The sequence below is a fragment of the Camelus bactrianus genome, chromosome 16, assembly GCF_048773025.1.
Source record: "Camelus bactrianus isolate YW-2024 breed Bactrian camel chromosome 16, ASM4877302v1, whole genome shotgun sequence".
Taxonomy (NCBI): domain Eukaryota; kingdom Metazoa; phylum Chordata; class Mammalia; order Artiodactyla; family Camelidae; genus Camelus; species Camelus bactrianus.
Genome location: NC_133554.1, coordinates 15,116,701 through 15,135,914, shown reverse-complemented (window position 1 = coordinate 15,135,914; position 19,214 = coordinate 15,116,701). Strand labels below are relative to the sequence as shown.

Below are 19,214 nucleotides of genomic sequence, written 5' to 3'. Positions count from 1 at the left end.
TGGATCATGTAATAATTCTGTTTTCAGTTTTTTAAGAAATTTTCATACTGTTTTCCATAGTGGCTGCACCAAATTACATTCCCAACAACAGTGATCAAAAGATTCTTATTCCATATTTGTTAACATGATGTATTACATCATCACACTGATTGATTTGACTGATATTTTGTTGAGTTTTTGCTTTCATGTTCATCAGTGATACTGGCCTGTAATTTCTTTTCTTGTGGTGTCTTTGCCTGGTTTGGTATTAGGGTGATACGGGCCTCATATAATGAGTTTGGAAGCATTCCTCTTTCTTCAATTTTTTGGATAATTTGAGAAGGATAGGTGTTAATTCTTCTTTAAATGTTTGGTAGAATTCACCTGTGAAAGCATCTTTTCTAACCACAACACTATGAGACTAGAAATCAAGTACAAGGAAAAAAGCTGCAAATAATACAAAACCTTGGAGGATAACAAAATGCTACCAAACAATTGAAGAAATCTAAGAGGAAATCAAACAATATCTAGAGACAAATGAAAATGGAAACACAATGATCCAAAAATATCTATGGAACAGACCAAAAGCAATTCTAAGAGAAAAGTTTATAGCAATATAAGCCTACCTCCAGAAACAAAAATCTCAAACAACCTAACCTTACACCTAAAGCAACTAGAAAAAAAAAAAAGAAACAAAAGCCAGTTAGTAGAAAGAAAGATAAAGTTATAACCAACACAACAGAAATACAAAGGGTCATAAGAGATTACTACAGTACTAGACAATTATAAGCCAATAAAATGGACAACCTAAAAGAAACGGATAAATTAGTAGAAATGTACAATCTCCCAAGACTGAATTAGGAAGAAATAGAAAATATGAATAGACCAATTACCAGTAATGAAATTGAATCAGTAATTTTAAAAACTTAACTCCAAATAAACAAAGGCCCAAGACTATATGGTTTCACAGGTGAATTCTACCGGCTTTCTCACACTGCACAAAAATAAATTCAAAATGAATTAAAGACTTAAATGTAAGATCTGAAACCATAAAACTCTTAAAAGAAAACACAAGCCGTATGCTTTGACATCAATCTTAGCAATATGCTTTTGGTGATGTCTCCCTAGGCAAAGGAAACAAGCAAAAAGTGACTGTATCAAACTAAAAAGGTTTTTTTGCACAGCAAAGGAAACTGTCAGCAAAATGAAAAGGCAGACTACAGAATGGGAGAAGGCATTTGCAAATGATATATCTGATAAGGAGTTAATATTCAAAACAGACAAAAGAATTCATACAACTCAACAAACCAATCTTATTAAAAAATGGGCACAGGACCTGAATAGATGTTTTTTCCAAAGACATACTGAAGACCAATAGATATGTGAAAAGATGCACAGTATCACAAATCATCAAGGAAATGTAAATCAAAACCACAATGAGATATCACCTTACACCTGTCAAAATGACTATTATCAAAAAGGCAAGAAACTCCACAAGTGTTGTGGAGAATGTGGAAAAAGGGAACCTTGATGCACTGTTGGTGCGAATGTAAATTGGTACAGCTACTATGGAAAACAATATAAAGGTTCCTCAAAAAATTAAAAATAGAACTGCCATATGATCCAGCAATTCCACTTCTAGGTAGTTTTTCAAAGAAAACAAAAACACTAACTTGAAAAGATAAATGTACCCTAATGTTCACTGCAGCATTATTTATAATAGCTACCTAAGCATCCACTGATAGACGGAAGGATAAAGAAGATTTGTGGGGGGAAGCGGTAGAGAGCACATGCACACGTGTGTACACACACACAGACACACACATACAGGAATATTACTCAGCCATAAAAAAAGAACAAAATCTTGCCATTTGCAACATTATGGACCTAGAGAGTATTATGCCAAGAGAAACATGTCAGAGAAAGACAAATACCACATGATTTTACTTATATGTAGAATCTAAAAAACAAAACCAATGAACAAACATAACAAAAGAGATACAGTCATAGATACAGAGAACAGGTGGTTGCCACAAGAGAAGGTCGAGAGGAAGAAAGAAAAAAAAGGTTACTTATGAGGTAATGAGTGCTAATTACTTTGACTGTGGCAGTCATTGCACAATGTATATTTATATGAAACCATCATGTTCTATCTTAAATATATATAGTTTTTGTTAATTATACCTCAGAGTAAAGCTGGGGGGAAAAATGAGCAGAAGCCACCCCATGCAGGGCCTTGTATGCCATATTAACAAGTTTGGACTTCATCCTATAAGTAAATGGAATGCAATAAATGGTTTTTAAGTAGAGAAGTGACATGATCAGACATTATTTTGTTGTTGTTTTTTTTTTTCAGACATTATTTTGAAGGAAAAAAAAATCACCTCATTCTGAACTCATGTCATGGGAAACAAAATGGAAGGAGTAAAAATGCATACAAAGAGCCCCAATGAAAGACTGTTTTTGAAAGACAGTGGCCTAGACCAGAAATGGCAACAGAATGTCGTACAACAAATGAATTCACACACCATTTAGGGGAAGAATCAACAGATTCTGGTAACATGTTACAGGCAGAGTTTGAGGGAAAGGAACAGGTGAAGAATGTATAACACAGTAAGTCACTAAATGGTGACTATTACTGACATGTCTGCTGGCAGATGAAAAGGTAAATCATTTCTTTTGGGGTAGATGCTAAGCTGAGACATCAAAACCAGGCTGTTATATTGGTCTGGAGTCTGGAAGTCTTGAGGAAAAAAATGGGTAGAGATACAATTTGAAGAGTAATCAGCATATAGATAGAACTGAAATACCTGTGTGACCGAGATCATCTAGGAATAAAGTGAGAAACAGGAAGAGTAGAGTGCATAGGTGGAAGCTGAAAGGCTGAGGAGCAGCAGTTAAGAGGTCTTTAATTATCCAAGCATGCTACAGAACATACCAGCATTCATTCCAAGGGCACCACTGGCAAAGTAGGAGCAGGACAAAGTCAGCTGATGATTGTTCTAGCCAAGATTTCCATGCTTAATTAGACAGGTCCAAGAACACAAAAGAAAAACCCACTATTTAAATCAGGTAATCCTAGGAGGAGCAGTATAGTTCGGTTTTCAAAATACTGCGTCCAAGAAGACAATGTGAGGTTCTAGCCTGGCTATACCAACAACACTGATCGAGGCAACTTCCATACATAAAATGAGTTTTCAAAAGGTCCCTTGTAAGCCAAAGGTCCAATGATTCTATTCAGATTATTCTGTGGTAGAAATAGATATACAAACAAGATACAAATATACAAAAAAGATAGTATATAAGAGCAGATAAGATAATGAGCTTTGGATTCAAACAAACCTAAACTCTAATTCCTCTCCTTCATTTACTTAATTGTGAAAAGACAATATGTTGCTTAAGTTCTTTACACATCAGTTTCTACAGTTATGAAAAGCAAATACTAAAAGCTACCTCCCAAGAATTTTATAGGTAAAGGAGATTAAGGCATATATAAAGTGCTTTTTTTGCACGGTACCTGGTACGTAAGAACATTTATCAAATTTTAGCTATTATTACTGTTATAAATGCTATTAGGAATACACTTTGAAATTCATACATAAAATAGTCCTTCCAACATCATAAGCCACGGAGAGCAATGGCTGCAGCATGTTAAAATGATACACTCAGAGAAGAGCAAAGAGAGGACAGCACTGCTGGTGGGGCGTGGCCTCCATACCTGGAGGTTCTGCAGCAGCTGCATCTTCCATGAGTTCTCCCTCTTCCAATTCCATGTTGTTGTATTCGACATCATTTTCTCCAGACCTAAGAATATACAAAATTCATCATTCTGTGTAGTAGGCAGAATTAACACTATTTGTCACACCTCAACGAATTTTCAAACTACAGTGCCTTCTCCTGTGAAGATAGGTATTTCTAAATACACAAATGCAGAAAAAGACTTTTGTCATTATCACATGTATGCATAGTGTTTATGTTCAAACTACCTTTTTAAAATACCAAGATAGGCTAGCAACATTTAATTTTTAAAACAGAAAATCTGAGAACCACTGTAAGCAGAAGAGATTACAGCTTCAAAGAATGTGTAACTTGATGGTAGTAAATAGGTTTAAAATACTACATTTTAAGATTAAGAAAGATGGTTTCAAATTACTGTTCAAAAACTGAACTTTCAATTACCATCCAGCAGCTGCACTTAACCTAGAGAAATGATGATTTATGTTCATACAAAAATCTGTACATGAATGTTTACAGTAGCTTTATTCATAATAGCCCCAAACTGGAACAATCCAGATGTCCTTCAAAAAGAGAATGGTTGAACAAACTGTGGGAGATTCACAACACAGACTACTGCTCAGCATTAAAACGAACAAACTATCTACACACACAATAACCTGGATGAATTCTCCATCCCAGAGATGGAGAGAACTAGGCAGAGTAAAGAAAAGCCAACACCTAAAGGTTACTGATTCCATTTATATAACACGATGCCTTAACTTAATTAATATGCTTCTAATAATTACCACTTCGATGCCTCATAGTGGTAGTTAACGTGAGACACTCACATAGTTTCTTCATCAATGTCATTTTCTTCCGTGTTACTTGTTGCTGTGGAACTGGCAGAGGAGCTGCTGCCATCGAGGTGATTTACTTCATCTTCACCAACAAGATCCAGGTCCAGATCTCCATCTGAAAGCTCATGCTAGATCAAGGCAAAGAAATAAGATTTCTATCTCAAATGTTGTGATCATTCCATCCAGCCAATGGACTAAGCACCAAAGAATAATGTGACTAGCAGAATTCTCTGCTCCTGTGCCTAAGCTGCTGAGTCCTGTGAAGATACATCACACAACCATGTTACCTGATACCACTGATAATCTCTGGCTATTTCAGCTGGACCTTCAACGTTTCATATGTTCCAAGTCAGCTTCCAGTAAGGCTCTTCACAGAAAAATATTTCAAACTATCACTCAAAGCCTATCTAACTTCTACTATCCTTAAGGTGATTATAAAACCCTGTCATCTATCTACATAGAAAGACATACTGGCTATTAAGCATATATGGCCCCAAATTTCAGCTGCCACACCTGCAAACTCCACCCTTCCTTTAGCTCATTCTATCAAAGGTTAATTGTTTCACCTGAGTGCTTCATTCCAACCTCTACTATCTCCTTAAATAGTTTTGTCAACACCTGGAGTTCATCTTCAATTTCTCTCCCCACTGATTCCTTCATTTTAACATATACCTGAAACCTCCTATCTTAAAAATAACTAACAAAAAAAAGCTTATCTCTACACCTCTCTCTTACCTTAAACAATAACAACCAGTTCCTGAATTCTCATTCTAGTTGCTGTTTGGCTGGGACAAAACCTGACTATCTCCTCAATCCTAAATCATTCTACCTACATATGTAATGATAAGGCATTTAACTAGGTTCAGTGAATGGAAATAGGACACATTTTTAAAATCTAGAATTTATATAGTTTCTGGAATGTACATCACTGTTTTGTAGAATGTACAGTTTTCTAAAATTAATTTTTGGGAATGAAACATTTTGATTCAATAACTTCTGACTTAGTAACATTTACAGAAGGGAATACACTAATAAGGAAAATAGATGGAGAACATTTTCAACCCACCAATTCCCCCTATATCATATGTTGGAAACCATGATATTTCTCTTTTCAAACACAAAAAATTAAAATAGGTCTAATTATTACATGATAATCTTCATTCTGAATCTTCTCCTCATCTTCTTCATCTTCTTTGGCCTCTCTTACAGAAGCTGTAGTAGAACCATCCTGCAGAAGCATATCAGCACATGATCCAGACTTCTTAGCTCTTGTCTCAGGAGTGTCATCATTTTGGGGGCTAAGATGATTATCAGGTGGTGACAAATCTCTTGATTTCTGAGTTCGAGACAACTCAATAGTAAGTCTCTTTTAAAACAAGAGCAACACAAATAAACGTAAGTCATAGGCAATGCTTCACTTTTAAGTAAAAATATATATCCAGATGTTCCTAAAACCATTTCTTCCATCCAAGTACTAACCAGGCCCGACCCTGCTTAGCTTCCGAGATCAGACGAGATGGGGTGCATTCAGGGTGGTATGGCCGTAGACCTTAAAACCATTTCTTGAACCATTTCTCTCATCCCTTCCTGCCTTTTGCTTATGGAAAAGTGTGTAACAAAGAAAAACTGCCCAACTTATTCTCATCCTTTTTCTCATTTCTAGTCCAAACTACTTACACAATTAGCAAACCACATAGTAAATAAGGCAGTTTTACTATTTATTTTTAAATTTTTATTTTATTCTATTTTTGGGGGGAAGAGAGGCAATTTGATTGATTGATGGATGGAGGTACTTGGGATTGAACCCAGGATACCGCATGCTAAGCAGGCACTGCACCACTGAGCTATAACCTCCCCCAAGGCAGTTTTAAATAGCACACTTACATGAAAATTTCTGAAAGTATTCTTATTTTCCTCCTTCATATATTAACTACTCTCAGCACTTTAAACTTCTCACCCTATCCCAATACCTACTGTCAGAAAGAAACATACCTTACATAATCTAGTTTACCTTTGTAAAATAAAAATTAATTAACTGATCCTAACACTCAATTCAACAATTGTGAGAATTCAAGATGGAGCAACTTTAAATTTTTCTATAGTTTAGAATCCTCTAAAGTTAAGATTGCATGGGGAAGAGAAATACCTAAATCACTGAGAGAAAAACAAAGAGCTCACCTCAAACTAGAGCAGCACTGTCCAATACAATTTTAATGCAATGATGGCAATGTTTTATATATGCCATTTCCAGTAACAAGCATTTAAAATGTGGCTAGTAGCTACTCAACTGGAGAGTCCAAAACTAGAGGCTCAAAGGTAGAGAGACTAAGGAACAAGACAATTGGATTTTTCTACAAAATTACAAATAGCAGTAATATCCAAAATCTGATTAAAATCAAATGTAACAGGCCAGTAAGACAATATGAAACACTAAACCCCAAATATACATTTTTTGCTTACCTCTTTAAGGTTATTTATTTGTTGGATATAACTAGTCTGTGCAGATTCCAATTGAGTAATATACCAATGCTGGTCCCGGCATTTTTGAAAGAAAGTTGGCGAACGAACCTGAAACCTGAAAATAATAGCTGCACATGAAAAATAATCCAAACAGTAAAATATTATCAACCAGGCCTTAAATCAGTAACTATAAAGTCTACAATTTTAAGTTTATTTGACTACATTACAAGGCCAAAATTCAAAATGAACTCAGAGCTCCTGGAATTTGCCATTTACACATGTAGCCCACAAGTTATAATGACATAAGGTTCTGGTAAGTCATTTATCAGTCAGTTGTCTAAACTCAAACTGTAGTTTTCTGAAGAAATAACCTTACGCATCATGGGTAAACTCCCAAAGTAATCTACTAAAACATATTTATTATAATAATCTTGCTCAAATACAATGTTGATCATAAGCTGGGAAGAAGAGGACCAACCACACTATGCTGGAAGGAGACAGCTAACGTTTTCCTTCTTTCTTGCCTAGGCCAGACCCTAGGAAAATAAGCAGTCTGTTTTAGGCACTGCTCTTCTTCATTCCCTCTCCCACCTCATGTTCCCGTATTTTCTACTCCTCAGTTAAAAAAAAAAAAAAAGAAAAAAGAAAAAGCACTTAAAAAAGGGTCAACTACCCAGAAATCTTCGCTGTCCCCCAAAGAGCTGTATGCTGTAAATAACTTATATTCCCAACCCTCCAGATAGCAGCTTAAAATCAAAACTCTCCGTATATCACAGTATGGCATATTTCAGGTAATGAAATCACTACACAATCAAGATAGCTAACATTTCCAGCACTTCCCAAGAGGTGCAATTTTTGAATTCCCAATTTATCCCTTCCCTCTCACTTTACCCTCCGGTAACCATAAATTTATTCTCTATGTCTGTGAATCTGTCTCTGCTTTGTAGATAGTTCATTTGTGCATGACAGGATTTTGATCTCTTCAGAGTTATCTGTACTTTTTAAAAACTAACACTTACTAAAGAAAAAAAACTACCTTTGTTTGAACATGACTCGATTTGCAGTGAAATAAATTACAGTAATATATAAAGATGTTTCTGAAGAAAGGGAGTGTCACAGGAGGCAGGACTAATTTGGAAGCCTGCAAATCACCCTTCCAGTCTTGCTACCCTTATGTAAACTACCATTCCATTTTTTTCTAGGATTTTACAGCTAGTGTAGGAATCTATCAACTATCTAACATCTATCTGCAGCAGATAACTATTTTTAATCAAGGATACTCATGCATCAGAGGATAGAGATGATTCACCACTCAGTGCATACTGCCAGACAGCATACACTGGTAGGACATTAGTAAGACTTCCTAAAAAGTATTATCTTTAAATGACCAATGAAACTGACCAATCCTATAATTTTTAGCATTTGTGGCATTATAACAAAAGCAAAACAGCAGGTAAAATTCTTTAACTATCTCTTTTGATGAAAGAAGAATATTTGTATACAGTTATAGAAAAGACTTAAGAAACTTTCTATTAAACAGATATAAAATTCCATCAGAATCTTGAATCAGGTCTAAATTTTGAGCAATCTCTCATTAAATAATTCATATTATGAGTAATAGGATAATTAAAAGCCCCTCTCCCTGAACCCCACAGCAATTTATTTATACTGCCATTACAGCACTATCTTGTACAGTAATAAATTCTGTTTTTAACCTGCCCATTTCGTCTAGTTTCCTGAGGACAAAAATCATGTCTTACTCTTTCTTAATATTAGCTCAGTGCCAGGCACAGACTTAGGAAATGTTGCTGAATGAACGATAATTAAATACCATAATAAGAATGTGTTCCTGTACTAATATTTAAGCCTATGAGTAAAAGTTGTTATAAAGTGGAATGGCCAAAATAAAGAACTAGAGGTTGGTCCAAACTGCATTAAAGAAAGGAAACACATCGCCACCAGAAAATTCAACATTACTATGGCTCCAACAAGGAGAGGACTAAGGCCATAAAAAAAAAATGGCTATTTTGTAGGCCAATAAAATTGTTATTTGAATAATTTCACAATCTTATCTGGTTAAAGTGTGAAACAGCAACAAATTACTTCTTTTGATGAGTAATTTAAGAAAACATAAAAGGTGATAAAATGATACTAAAATAATCACCCAAAAGAAGAGGTGACAAAAACATGAATTTTTTTCTACATTCAAAATACAATTAGCTCTTTTTTTCATTTTTTTATTCTCCCAGAAAAGTTACGAAGAACATGTAATAGTAAAGGGTGATATAATAGCAACTCATCCAGCATGCTCAAGAATAAAGAAATCAGAATAAGTGAAACTTAAAGAGGATTATCTAATCACTTCTTTGGAAAAAAGCTTTTAAAATTATTTTGATGGTAACTTACTAAATTGTTAAATACTTTGAAACCACTCAGTCAAAACATATTTGAATTTAATACTCAAGCTCTCATTTTGATCATCAAATTAAAACAACATGCAATGATACCCCAAAACTGAATTGTAAAAGTTACTCCGACATTAAATAGGGTTGCTGTAGTTTTTTTTGGGGTGGGGGGCAGTGAGGAATTAGGTTTATTTATTTATTTATTTTTAGAAGAGGTAATGGGGATTGAACCCAGGATCCTGTGCATGCTAGGCATGTGCTTTACCATTTGAGCTATACCCTCCCTCCAGGGCTGCCGTAGTTTTATAGTCACTTTTTATGTTTTGTCCTTTCCTACAAATACCACACCAACTATCATCACTTAGTTTATTTTTATCAATATCCGTCTCTATTCTCTTACTTTTAATTTCAGAAGAAATTGAAAATCTTTTTTGAAATTAACGTTGCAAAACCAATCACCTGAATATTATATACAATGTCAAGTGGAAAAAATAAGCACTTGATCCCTCACTATTCTTTATTTTCCAAATGGTGAGGTTGCTAGAAGTTCAACAGATAAATGGGACATTATCACATTTATTGGAAGTAGTTTATTGTTTATGGAAGTACTAACTAGATCCCAGCACATTTCTAACTTATTTTATTCACTGACTACACTTAAGGGTTCTGAAATGGTTAAAAACATGGTAAGGTTTACAGTTAGTATGAATTTTAATATTTATCTTTGTTAAGTGAAAAGACTTCAAAGTTCTGATGACATTATTCCCCATGATAAAAGCCACAATATGTTTCCTTTTACCTTAAAATCACTGTATCATTTTGTCGATTCAAGTATCCTTCATTTGCAAGTAAGTCCAAACGGAAAAATCTATTATAACCCCAGCATTCTCCAACTTCAAAGTCAGATGCAAATTCTCGAATGATATTTTTGGTAGGATCATTGCAGGACTGATGAACCATCTCTACACGATATTCATACCTAAAATCGAAAAACAAGACTTATTAATATAGTTAGTAAAGCAAGAATAAAAGACATCAAAACAATAAAGTCAATGAGTACCTGAGAAGAAACTTACTTGTATACACAGTTACATTTCTTTCAGAAAGGACTGAATCATCTATAAAGACACCAGTATTGTGAACAGGCTACCACAACATGCCTGGCACTAAGTCCTTTTTACCTCTTAAAAATGTTTACCAATATAGCAGGTATAAAACACCTCAAAAATTGAATACATTTTGTATAAAACAGTTTTTCAAAGTTACGTGTTTTAGCAACACTGTATGTTTTTTCCAAATATTCATTATCTGTTTCCTTATATATAAATATTTTGCCACTCTTTGAGGTTTATCACCATGCAATTTTAAAATAAATAATAAATGTTGAATATTTTACTACATTTTTCCAATTCAAGTTATCATAAATTAACTATTCAGAAAGTCAAGCCTATAAAATTTTCTAATAGAAGATAAGTATACAATAGGAAAGCCAGTATATTCAGATTTCCATATCTTTTATAGCACAAAACTCAAGTCTTCAAAGTCATTTTTACTAAGAAAGTACTATACTGCAAGTAGAAAGGAAAGTGAAAAAATAAAGATAATGAGAAGGAACATTCAACAATAGCCATAAAGCTTCTCTCTCTTAGTGGAGATAAATGTTTTAAAAAAAACCCAACGGCTCATTCTGTTATTTCTGCTGGCAAAAGTGAAAAAAAAATTATAGCTCTTTACCTACAAATGGATGTAAATACAGTTGACCCTTGAACAACATAGGGTTGAAATGCACCGGTCCACTTAAATTTGGAATTTTTAAAAAATAGTAAATACTACAGGACTACACGACCTGTGGCTGGTTAAATCCGAGAATGCAGATACGGGGCAAACCTGGATAGGGAGGGCCAACTCTTAAGTTATACGCAGATTGTTGACTGTGAGGAGGGTTGGCAACTCCTAACCCCTGTGTTGTTCAAGGGTCAACTGTATTTCTTTAAGTGCTGTCAAGTGATCTTTATATTAATTATCTCTCACAATGCATTATCTAGACTGATAGCACAAAAAACTAATACAAAAGCTGTGACATTTTGTCTGCCTAGATTTTGTGGCAATCATGAGGCCAGCTTTGTAGTACAAAGGTTGGCATTAAATGTCCAGAAATAAATCCCAATATCTATATGCAATTGGTTTTTGACAAGGGTTCTAAGATGATTCAATAGGGAAAGATTAATTTCTTCAACAAATGGTGCTGAGAAAATTTGATTACTACACGCATATTTCATATACAGATTTCATATATATATTTCATAAACAACTTTCTAATTTCATATACACAAATTAACTCAAAATGGATCAATGACCAAAAGAGCTAAAACTATAAAACACTTAAGAAAACAGGAATATTCATGAATTTGAATTTGGCAATGGGTTATAGATCTGACTCCAGAAGTATGAGCAACAAAAAAACAGGTAACTTGGACTTCATAAAAATTAAAAATTTTTGTGCATCAAAGGGCATTATCAAGAAGGCAAAAAAAAAAAAAAAAAAAAAAAACCCATAGAATGGGAAAAGGTTTTCAAATCGTATGTCTGATAATGGTTTAGCATATAAAATATATAGAGTTCTCATAACTCAACAACTAAAAGAAAATCTAATTTAAAAATGGGCAATGGACATGAGGTAGACATTTCTTCAAAGAAGACATACAAATGGCCAATAAACACATGAAAAGATAATCAATTTCACTGGTTATTAAGGAAATGCAAGTCAAAACCACAATGAGATACCACTTCATATTCACTAGGATAGTTATAAATATAATCTAAAAATGGGAAATAGATGTTGGTAAGGATGTGGAAAAACATAAACTCTCGTACATTGCTGGTAGGAAAAAAGAACAGTGCAGCCACTGTGGAAAACAAGTTTGGCAATTTCTCAAACCATTAAACACAGAATTACAATATAACCCAGTAATTCCACAACCAGGTATATATCTGAAAGAAATGAAAACATATGTCCATGTAGAAACCTGTACATAAATATTTATAGCAGGATTATTAATAATAGCCAAAAAATGGGGGAAAAAAACCCCCAAAGTCCACCAACAGATGAATGAATAAACAAACTGAAGTATATAGATACTATGGAATATTTTTCAGCCATATTAAAATTAAAGCTCTGATACATGCTTCAACATTAACTGAAGCCTGAAAACACTATGCTAAATAGAAGCCAAACACAGGTGTCTAAGACTAGGGGAAAGAAGGGATGGGGACTGTTTACTTAATGGGTATGAGGTGTTCTGGGGAGAGGTGGTGATTGCACAATACTACAAATGCACTAAGTTCCACTGAATTGTGTACTTTAGAAGGGTTTATTATATATTATATGAATTTCACCTCAAAAATTTCTATTCCTATTTTAAAAGTGATAGTGACTATATATAAAGTAGATAAACGAGGACCTACTGCACAGGGAACTACAGTCAATATTTTGTAATAACCTATAATGAAAAGGAATCTAAAAAAGAATATATATATGCATAGGTATAACTGAATCGCTTTGCTGTACACCTGAAACACTGTAAATCAACTACAATGAAAAATTTTTTTTAAAAAAGTGAGTAGTGAAAAACTCAAAACTCATAGAGAAACAACCAAGAATATAGAAAATCTGGGGAGCAAGACATTAATGCAGATGGTTAAATACTTCCAGGATCAAGACAGGTAAAATTTGAAACAATATTGTTTTTGAAAATTTTGGGGGTTTTGTATGAGAAGGCATAAAATATTTGAAAAAAGATCATTTTAAAAAATCTGCATTAGTTCTTTAAAATCATGACAGACATACACTTATGTTTCTATTAAATATAGCAATTAATCCAAGTTGAATTATTTACAGAGCATCTCAACACTCATCTTAGATAAAACTAAAACCTGAAATTTGAATATCCAACTTAAATTCTTTCCTGTTATCAAACTGAAAGTCTGAATAAATTTAACAATTTACAACTAAAAATTTTAGTCTCATTAAAACAACTCCCCCAGGGAAAGTTCTACTCTTTTCTTAAGTAACTCAAAGAAATTCCCTTCTCTAAAATGAAAGTCAACTCAGTAAGTACTGTTAAGCATCAATTCAAGGATGTCACTCATCTGCAAATTTCCTCTGAAAGCCTACACAAGTGTACGCTAACACATACATTTATTGAGATATTTAACTATAATGAAATTATGAAAGTACTTCAGGGTCCCAGATGTTATTAAAATCTACTAGATAACAGTACAATGATTTACAATTTTATTTCATATTTTGACAAACTACCTCACTGTTAAACTCTGAATTCCATAATTGAATGACATTTCAATAGTTATTGAAAAAGTATTCAAAACCATTCTCTAGGCTTTCTGAAGTGTTAACAGGATTAACAGATTGGTAAGATGTCTGCTTTTATCCAAACAGAGCATTCTCATTAAAATATTCAGGTAATATCTAACAAATCTTTTTGATGAATGGTATTTCACCATCACTGATAATGTTATTACTGTTTATAAGACAATGTAAACTTCAATAAGTTCCCAAAGTGTATATGGTCAATATAAGCAAAAGCACCAAGATGAAACCTGTGCCAAAAGCAGTAGAAATGTCACAAAATCTACACATCATTAAGAGGAGAATCTTCCCACAGCAAGAAGCAGAGCTATCGACACACTTCGTTTCATTGTGCTTCTGCTTTACTGCACTTCACAGATATTAGGTTCTTACAGATTGAAGGTTTGTGGCAACAATGCATCGAGCAAGTCTAACAGTGCCATTTTTCAAATAGCACTTGTTCACTTCATGTCTGTGTCACATTTTGGTAATTCTCACAGTATTTCAAACTTTTACATCATTACTGTTATACTTGTTATCATGATCTGTGACCAGTGATCTTGGATGGAACTATTTTGGGGCACCATGAACTGTACACATATATGACAGCAAACTTAACTGATGAATGCCACGTGTGTTCTGACTGCACAGGCTGGCCATCCTTCCCCTCCTACCACCGCCTTCCCACTTTACCTCTCCCCTACCCCCATCTCCTTCCCTCTCCTTGGGCCTCCCTATTTCCTGAGACACAACAATATTGAAATTAGGCCAATTAGTAACCCTAGAATGGTTTCTAAGTGTTCAAGTGAAAGAAGAGTCGCACGTCTCTTACTCTAAAACAAAAGCTAGAAATGATTAAGGTTAGTGTGGAAGGCATGTCGAAAGCCAATAAAGGCTGAAAGCTAGGCCTCTTGTGCCAGTTAGTCAAGCTGTGAATACAAAGGAAAAATTCTTGAAGGATATTAAAAGTCTGACTCTACTGAATTAAGAAAGCTAAACAGTGTTCTTGGTGACACGAAGAAAGTTTCAGTGGTTTAGATAGAAGATCAAATCAGCTACAATATTCCTTACACCAAAGCCTAACTTTGGGCAACAGTAAGGCCCTAACTCAATTCTATGAAGGTTGAGAGAGGTGAGGAAGCACAAGTTGGAAGCTAGCAGAGGTTGGTTCATGAGGTTGAAGAAAAGAAGCCATCTCCGTAAAATGATGCATAAGGTGAAGCAGCAAATGCTGATATAGCAGCTGCAGCAAGTTATCCAGAAGATCTAGCTTAGATAACTAATGAATAGATTTTCAAAGTAGTCGAAACACTCTTCTATTGGAAGAAGATGCCACCTAGGGCTCTCATATTAGAGAAGAGAAGCTAATGCCTGACTTCAGAGCTTCAAAGGACAGGCTGACTCTCTTGTCAGGAGCTAATGCAGCTTGTGACTTTAAGTTGAAGCTAATGCTCTTTTACCATTCTGAAAATCCTTAAGAATTATATTAAATTTACTGTCTGTGTTCTATAAAGAGAAGAAAGCCTGATGATAGTGTATCTCTTTACATATGGCTAGATGAATTCTTGAAGCCCACCGTTGAGATTTACTACTAAGGAAAAAGAGTTTTTGCGAAATACTACTGCTCCTTGACAATGCACCTGGTCATCCAAGAGCTCTGATGGAAATGTGCAAGATTAATGCTGTTTTCTTGCCTGCTAAACACATCCCTTTTGCAGCCCGAAAATCAATAAGTAATTTTGACTTTCAAATCTTATTATTTAAGAAATGCATTTCGTAAAGCTATAGCTACCACAGATAGTGACTCCTCTGAAGAATCTGGGCAAAGGAAATTGAAAACTTTCTGGAAAGGATTCACTAGTCTAGATGCTATTAAGACCATTCACCATTTCAGAGAAGAGGTCAAAATATCAACACTACCAGAACTTTGGAAGAACTTGATTTCAACCCTTGAGGATGACTCTTGAGGGGTTCAAGACTCCAGTGGAAAATTAACTGCCAATATGGTAGAAACAGCAGAACTAGAATTAGAAGTAAAGCCTGAAGATGTGACTGAATTGCTGCAACCTCATGAGAAAACTTTGATGGATGAGAAGTTGCTTCTTATGGATGAGCAAAAAAAAAGGTTTCTTAAGATGGAAACCACTCCAGGTGAAGATGCTGTGAAGACTGTTGAAATGACAACAAAAGATTTATAATATTACATAAACTTAGTTGATAAAGCAGAATCAGGGTTTAAGAGAACTGACTCCTATTTTGAAAAAAGTTCTACTGTGGGTAAAATGCTATCAAACAGCACTGCACTCTACAGAGAAATCATTCATGAAAGGAATGCGGCAAACTTCATGTTTGTCTTATTTTAAGAAATCGCCACACCCACCCTAGCCTTCAGCAACCGTTACCCTGAGCAGTCAGTAGCCATCAAACAAGGTAAGACACTCCACCAGCAAAAAGATTATGCTCACTGATGGCTCAGTGATGGTTAGTATTTTTTAGGAAGAAAGTATTTTTTTTCTTGATTTTATTTCTTTTTTTTGAAGTTTTTTACAAACCCTTGTGTCGAGGGCTGACTTTCAATAGATCGCAGCGAGGGAGCTGCTCTGCTACATATGAAACCCTGATCCGAAGCAGGTGGTCTAGGAATGGTTTAGCACCAGGTTCCCCACGAACATGCAGTGCATGATGGGCAAAAGGGTGGCCACCTTTCCAGCTGTGCCCTACGTCCCAGAACAGAAGTACTCTCGGCACGGGACCCCAGTCCCGACGCACGGCGGCGCGCAGGCACATGGGCGACAGCCTGGCGGCGAGGAAGAAAGTATTTTTAAATTAAGGTATGTACATTGTCTTTTTAGACATAATGTTATCGCACACTTAATAAACCATAGTTTGAACATAACTTTTATATGCACCGGAAAAGCAAAAATGTCACGTGACTTTTATTGCAGTAGTCTGGAACCAAACCTGCATTATCTCTGAGGTTATGCCTAAAGGTAAGAAAATAAATTAATAGACAAGAGAACCAAGATTAATGGTGGTAACAGGGATATGAACAGATCCTGTAATCACTGAACTTCTTATAATTCTGCCTAAGATCAACCACCTTCCAATTACAAGGGCTGATTTCAGGAAATCAGAGCTTTTGGTTAAGAACAAAGAATACAGCAAAAGAAAAATCTGTTAATAAACAGATTGCAGTTTAACAATGTTGAACTTGAGTGAATAACTTAACTAAGCCATTGTATTTTCATCTCTGAAATGGAAATGATAAGAAAAACTATAGCTCACAAGGCAAGATTTTATGTACTATTATGTAAAGTTATGTAAAGCACAGTGCATAACACAAACCATATATTCCGCAGACGTCAGCTGTTACAGTAACAATACAGGTGAGTCCACTGATTGGGAACGCAGCCATGACTAAAAAACACTTATAACTCAAGGCCAGAATCCTTTCCATAATACTAGCATTATTCAAAGGTTGACTCACCAGTGGTGGCAAGAATATTCTGCAAAGGTTAGTCTATGCCAGAGGTGGTTGTGTAGGCTGTGTACCACTCAGGGGTCGGTCCCTATGATTCTTTTAGCAATACAAACAGTCAAAACTACCTTCATAATAACGCTAAGATGTTATCTGCCTTTTTTGCTGTGTTGACATTTGCACTAGTGATTCAAAAGCAATGAGAGTTAAAATGTACCAGTAATCATATTATTCACCGCTACACACTTCCAGATGGAAAAAAATTTTTTTCAATGTCTCTCAAGAATGTCTTTGATGAAGTAGTAAAAATGATAAATGTTATGAAACCTTAACTCTTGGTGTCACAAATGGGAAATATGGGAAAAATGCACTTGTGCTGCATAATGATGTATAATGGTTGTCTTGGAAAAATCACTTTGTTCAACAGAGTTCCAAGCTCATTAGTCACTTTCTTGTGAAACATCAAACTGAAAGAACTGACAAACAATAGTTCTTCAGTTGTGGATACATGACAGACATTTTCTGGACCAAAACAACTACGGAAAAGAACTGTCAGCATTTGTTGCCGATGATATAACACACACTTTCAAGTGAAAAAAAAAAAAAAAAAAAACTCTAAAATTTGTATGCACATGAGCTCAAAAGCTTTTCAGTAATTCAAGACGTTCATTACGAAAATGGTGATATCGATGAAATGTAACTGCTTGATAGTACATAGTGAAATGTGTCAACTGTGTATTTAGTAAACCATTATTTTCCAAATGATCAATGCATGTTGTTACAAAATCAAGCATGAGTAAAAGATCCAAGCAAAGTACAAGACAGACCCATGAAGATTTTACTGTTATTTTTTCTTTTTTGAGTAAGACAGCTTCAATAAAATGTAACTCAAATAAGCTGCACATATCCGAAGCGTACAATCTGGTTAAGTTTTGACATATATATGCATATGGCCATAAAACCATCACCATTACCACAATCAAGATACTAAACATATCCATTGTCTCCCAAAATTTCCTCTGCATTTTGTAATTCCTCCCTCTTACCCCCTCCCTCCACCCAACTTCAGGTGAGCCTATTCCATCTAAGCAACCACACACTGCATTCTGTCACTGTGGATTTAGTTTGTATTTCTCTAGAGGTGTATATAAGTGGAATCATATATATGTGTTTTTTTATATGGTTGCTTTCACTAATAATAATTAATTTAAAAGTCATTCCTGTCTTTGCAATGTATCAACAGTTTATTACTTTTTATTGCTGAGTGTAATTCCATTATATGGACATACTGAAATCTGCTTAGCTATTCATCTGTTGGTGGCAATTAGGGTTGATTCTATTTGGCTACTCCAAATAAAGCTACTATAAACATTTCTGTAAAAGTATTTGTACAAATATATAGTTCCTTTTCTCTGGGGTAAATATCTAGAAGTGGTTTAGCTGAGTCATTCGGTAAGTATATGTTTAACTTTTTAACAGACCACCAAATGGTTTACAAAAGTGGTTTTATAATTTTATTCCCACCAGAAACACATGAGACTTCAAATTTCTCTATATTCTTGCCAACATGTGGTATGACCTTTAATTTTCTCCTGCTTTCTCCAGTAAGTTTTATTGTTTCAGGATCTAAATCTAAGTCTATGATCAATTTTCAGTTAATTTACATATATAGTGTGAGAGATGGAGCCAAATTCAATTTTTTGGTATATGAATATCCAAATGTTCAACCACAATTCGTTGAAAAGAGTATATACATTATCCACAGCACTGCCTCTGCATCTGTCAAAAATTAGTTTATGAATGTGGGTTTATTTCTGGAATTGTAGGTTTCCCCCACTTTTCAAAAGTTCGCTTTATGACAATTCACTTTTTAAAAAGGACCTATATTATATTAGTATCTGTTTTTGTTAACCAAAAGAAATCTGAAGAGAAATTTTGCTTTTACAAAAAAG

General features: G+C 34.7%; 1 protein-coding gene across 2 annotated transcripts in view; it reads right to left on the bottom strand.

The window, feature by feature from the left end:
* The window catches only part of TRIM37 (tripartite motif containing 37), a 101,312-nt gene that overhangs the window by 45,215 nt on the left and 36,883 nt on the right, over nt 1–19,214 (bottom strand). For both annotated transcript variants that reach the window (XM_045513757.2, XM_010951041.2), the window contains exons 13-17: nt 10,218–10,397; nt 7,014–7,128; nt 5,701–5,919; nt 4,545–4,681; nt 3,698–3,783 (exon numbers count right to left, since the gene is read on the bottom strand). In XM_045513757.2, the coding sequence (XP_045369713.1) occupies nt 3,698–3,783; nt 4,545–4,681; nt 5,701–5,919; nt 7,014–7,128; nt 10,218–10,397 (737 nt within the window). The remainder of the gene's footprint in view (nt 1–3,697; nt 3,784–4,544; nt 4,682–5,700; nt 5,920–7,013; nt 7,129–10,217; nt 10,398–19,214) is intronic.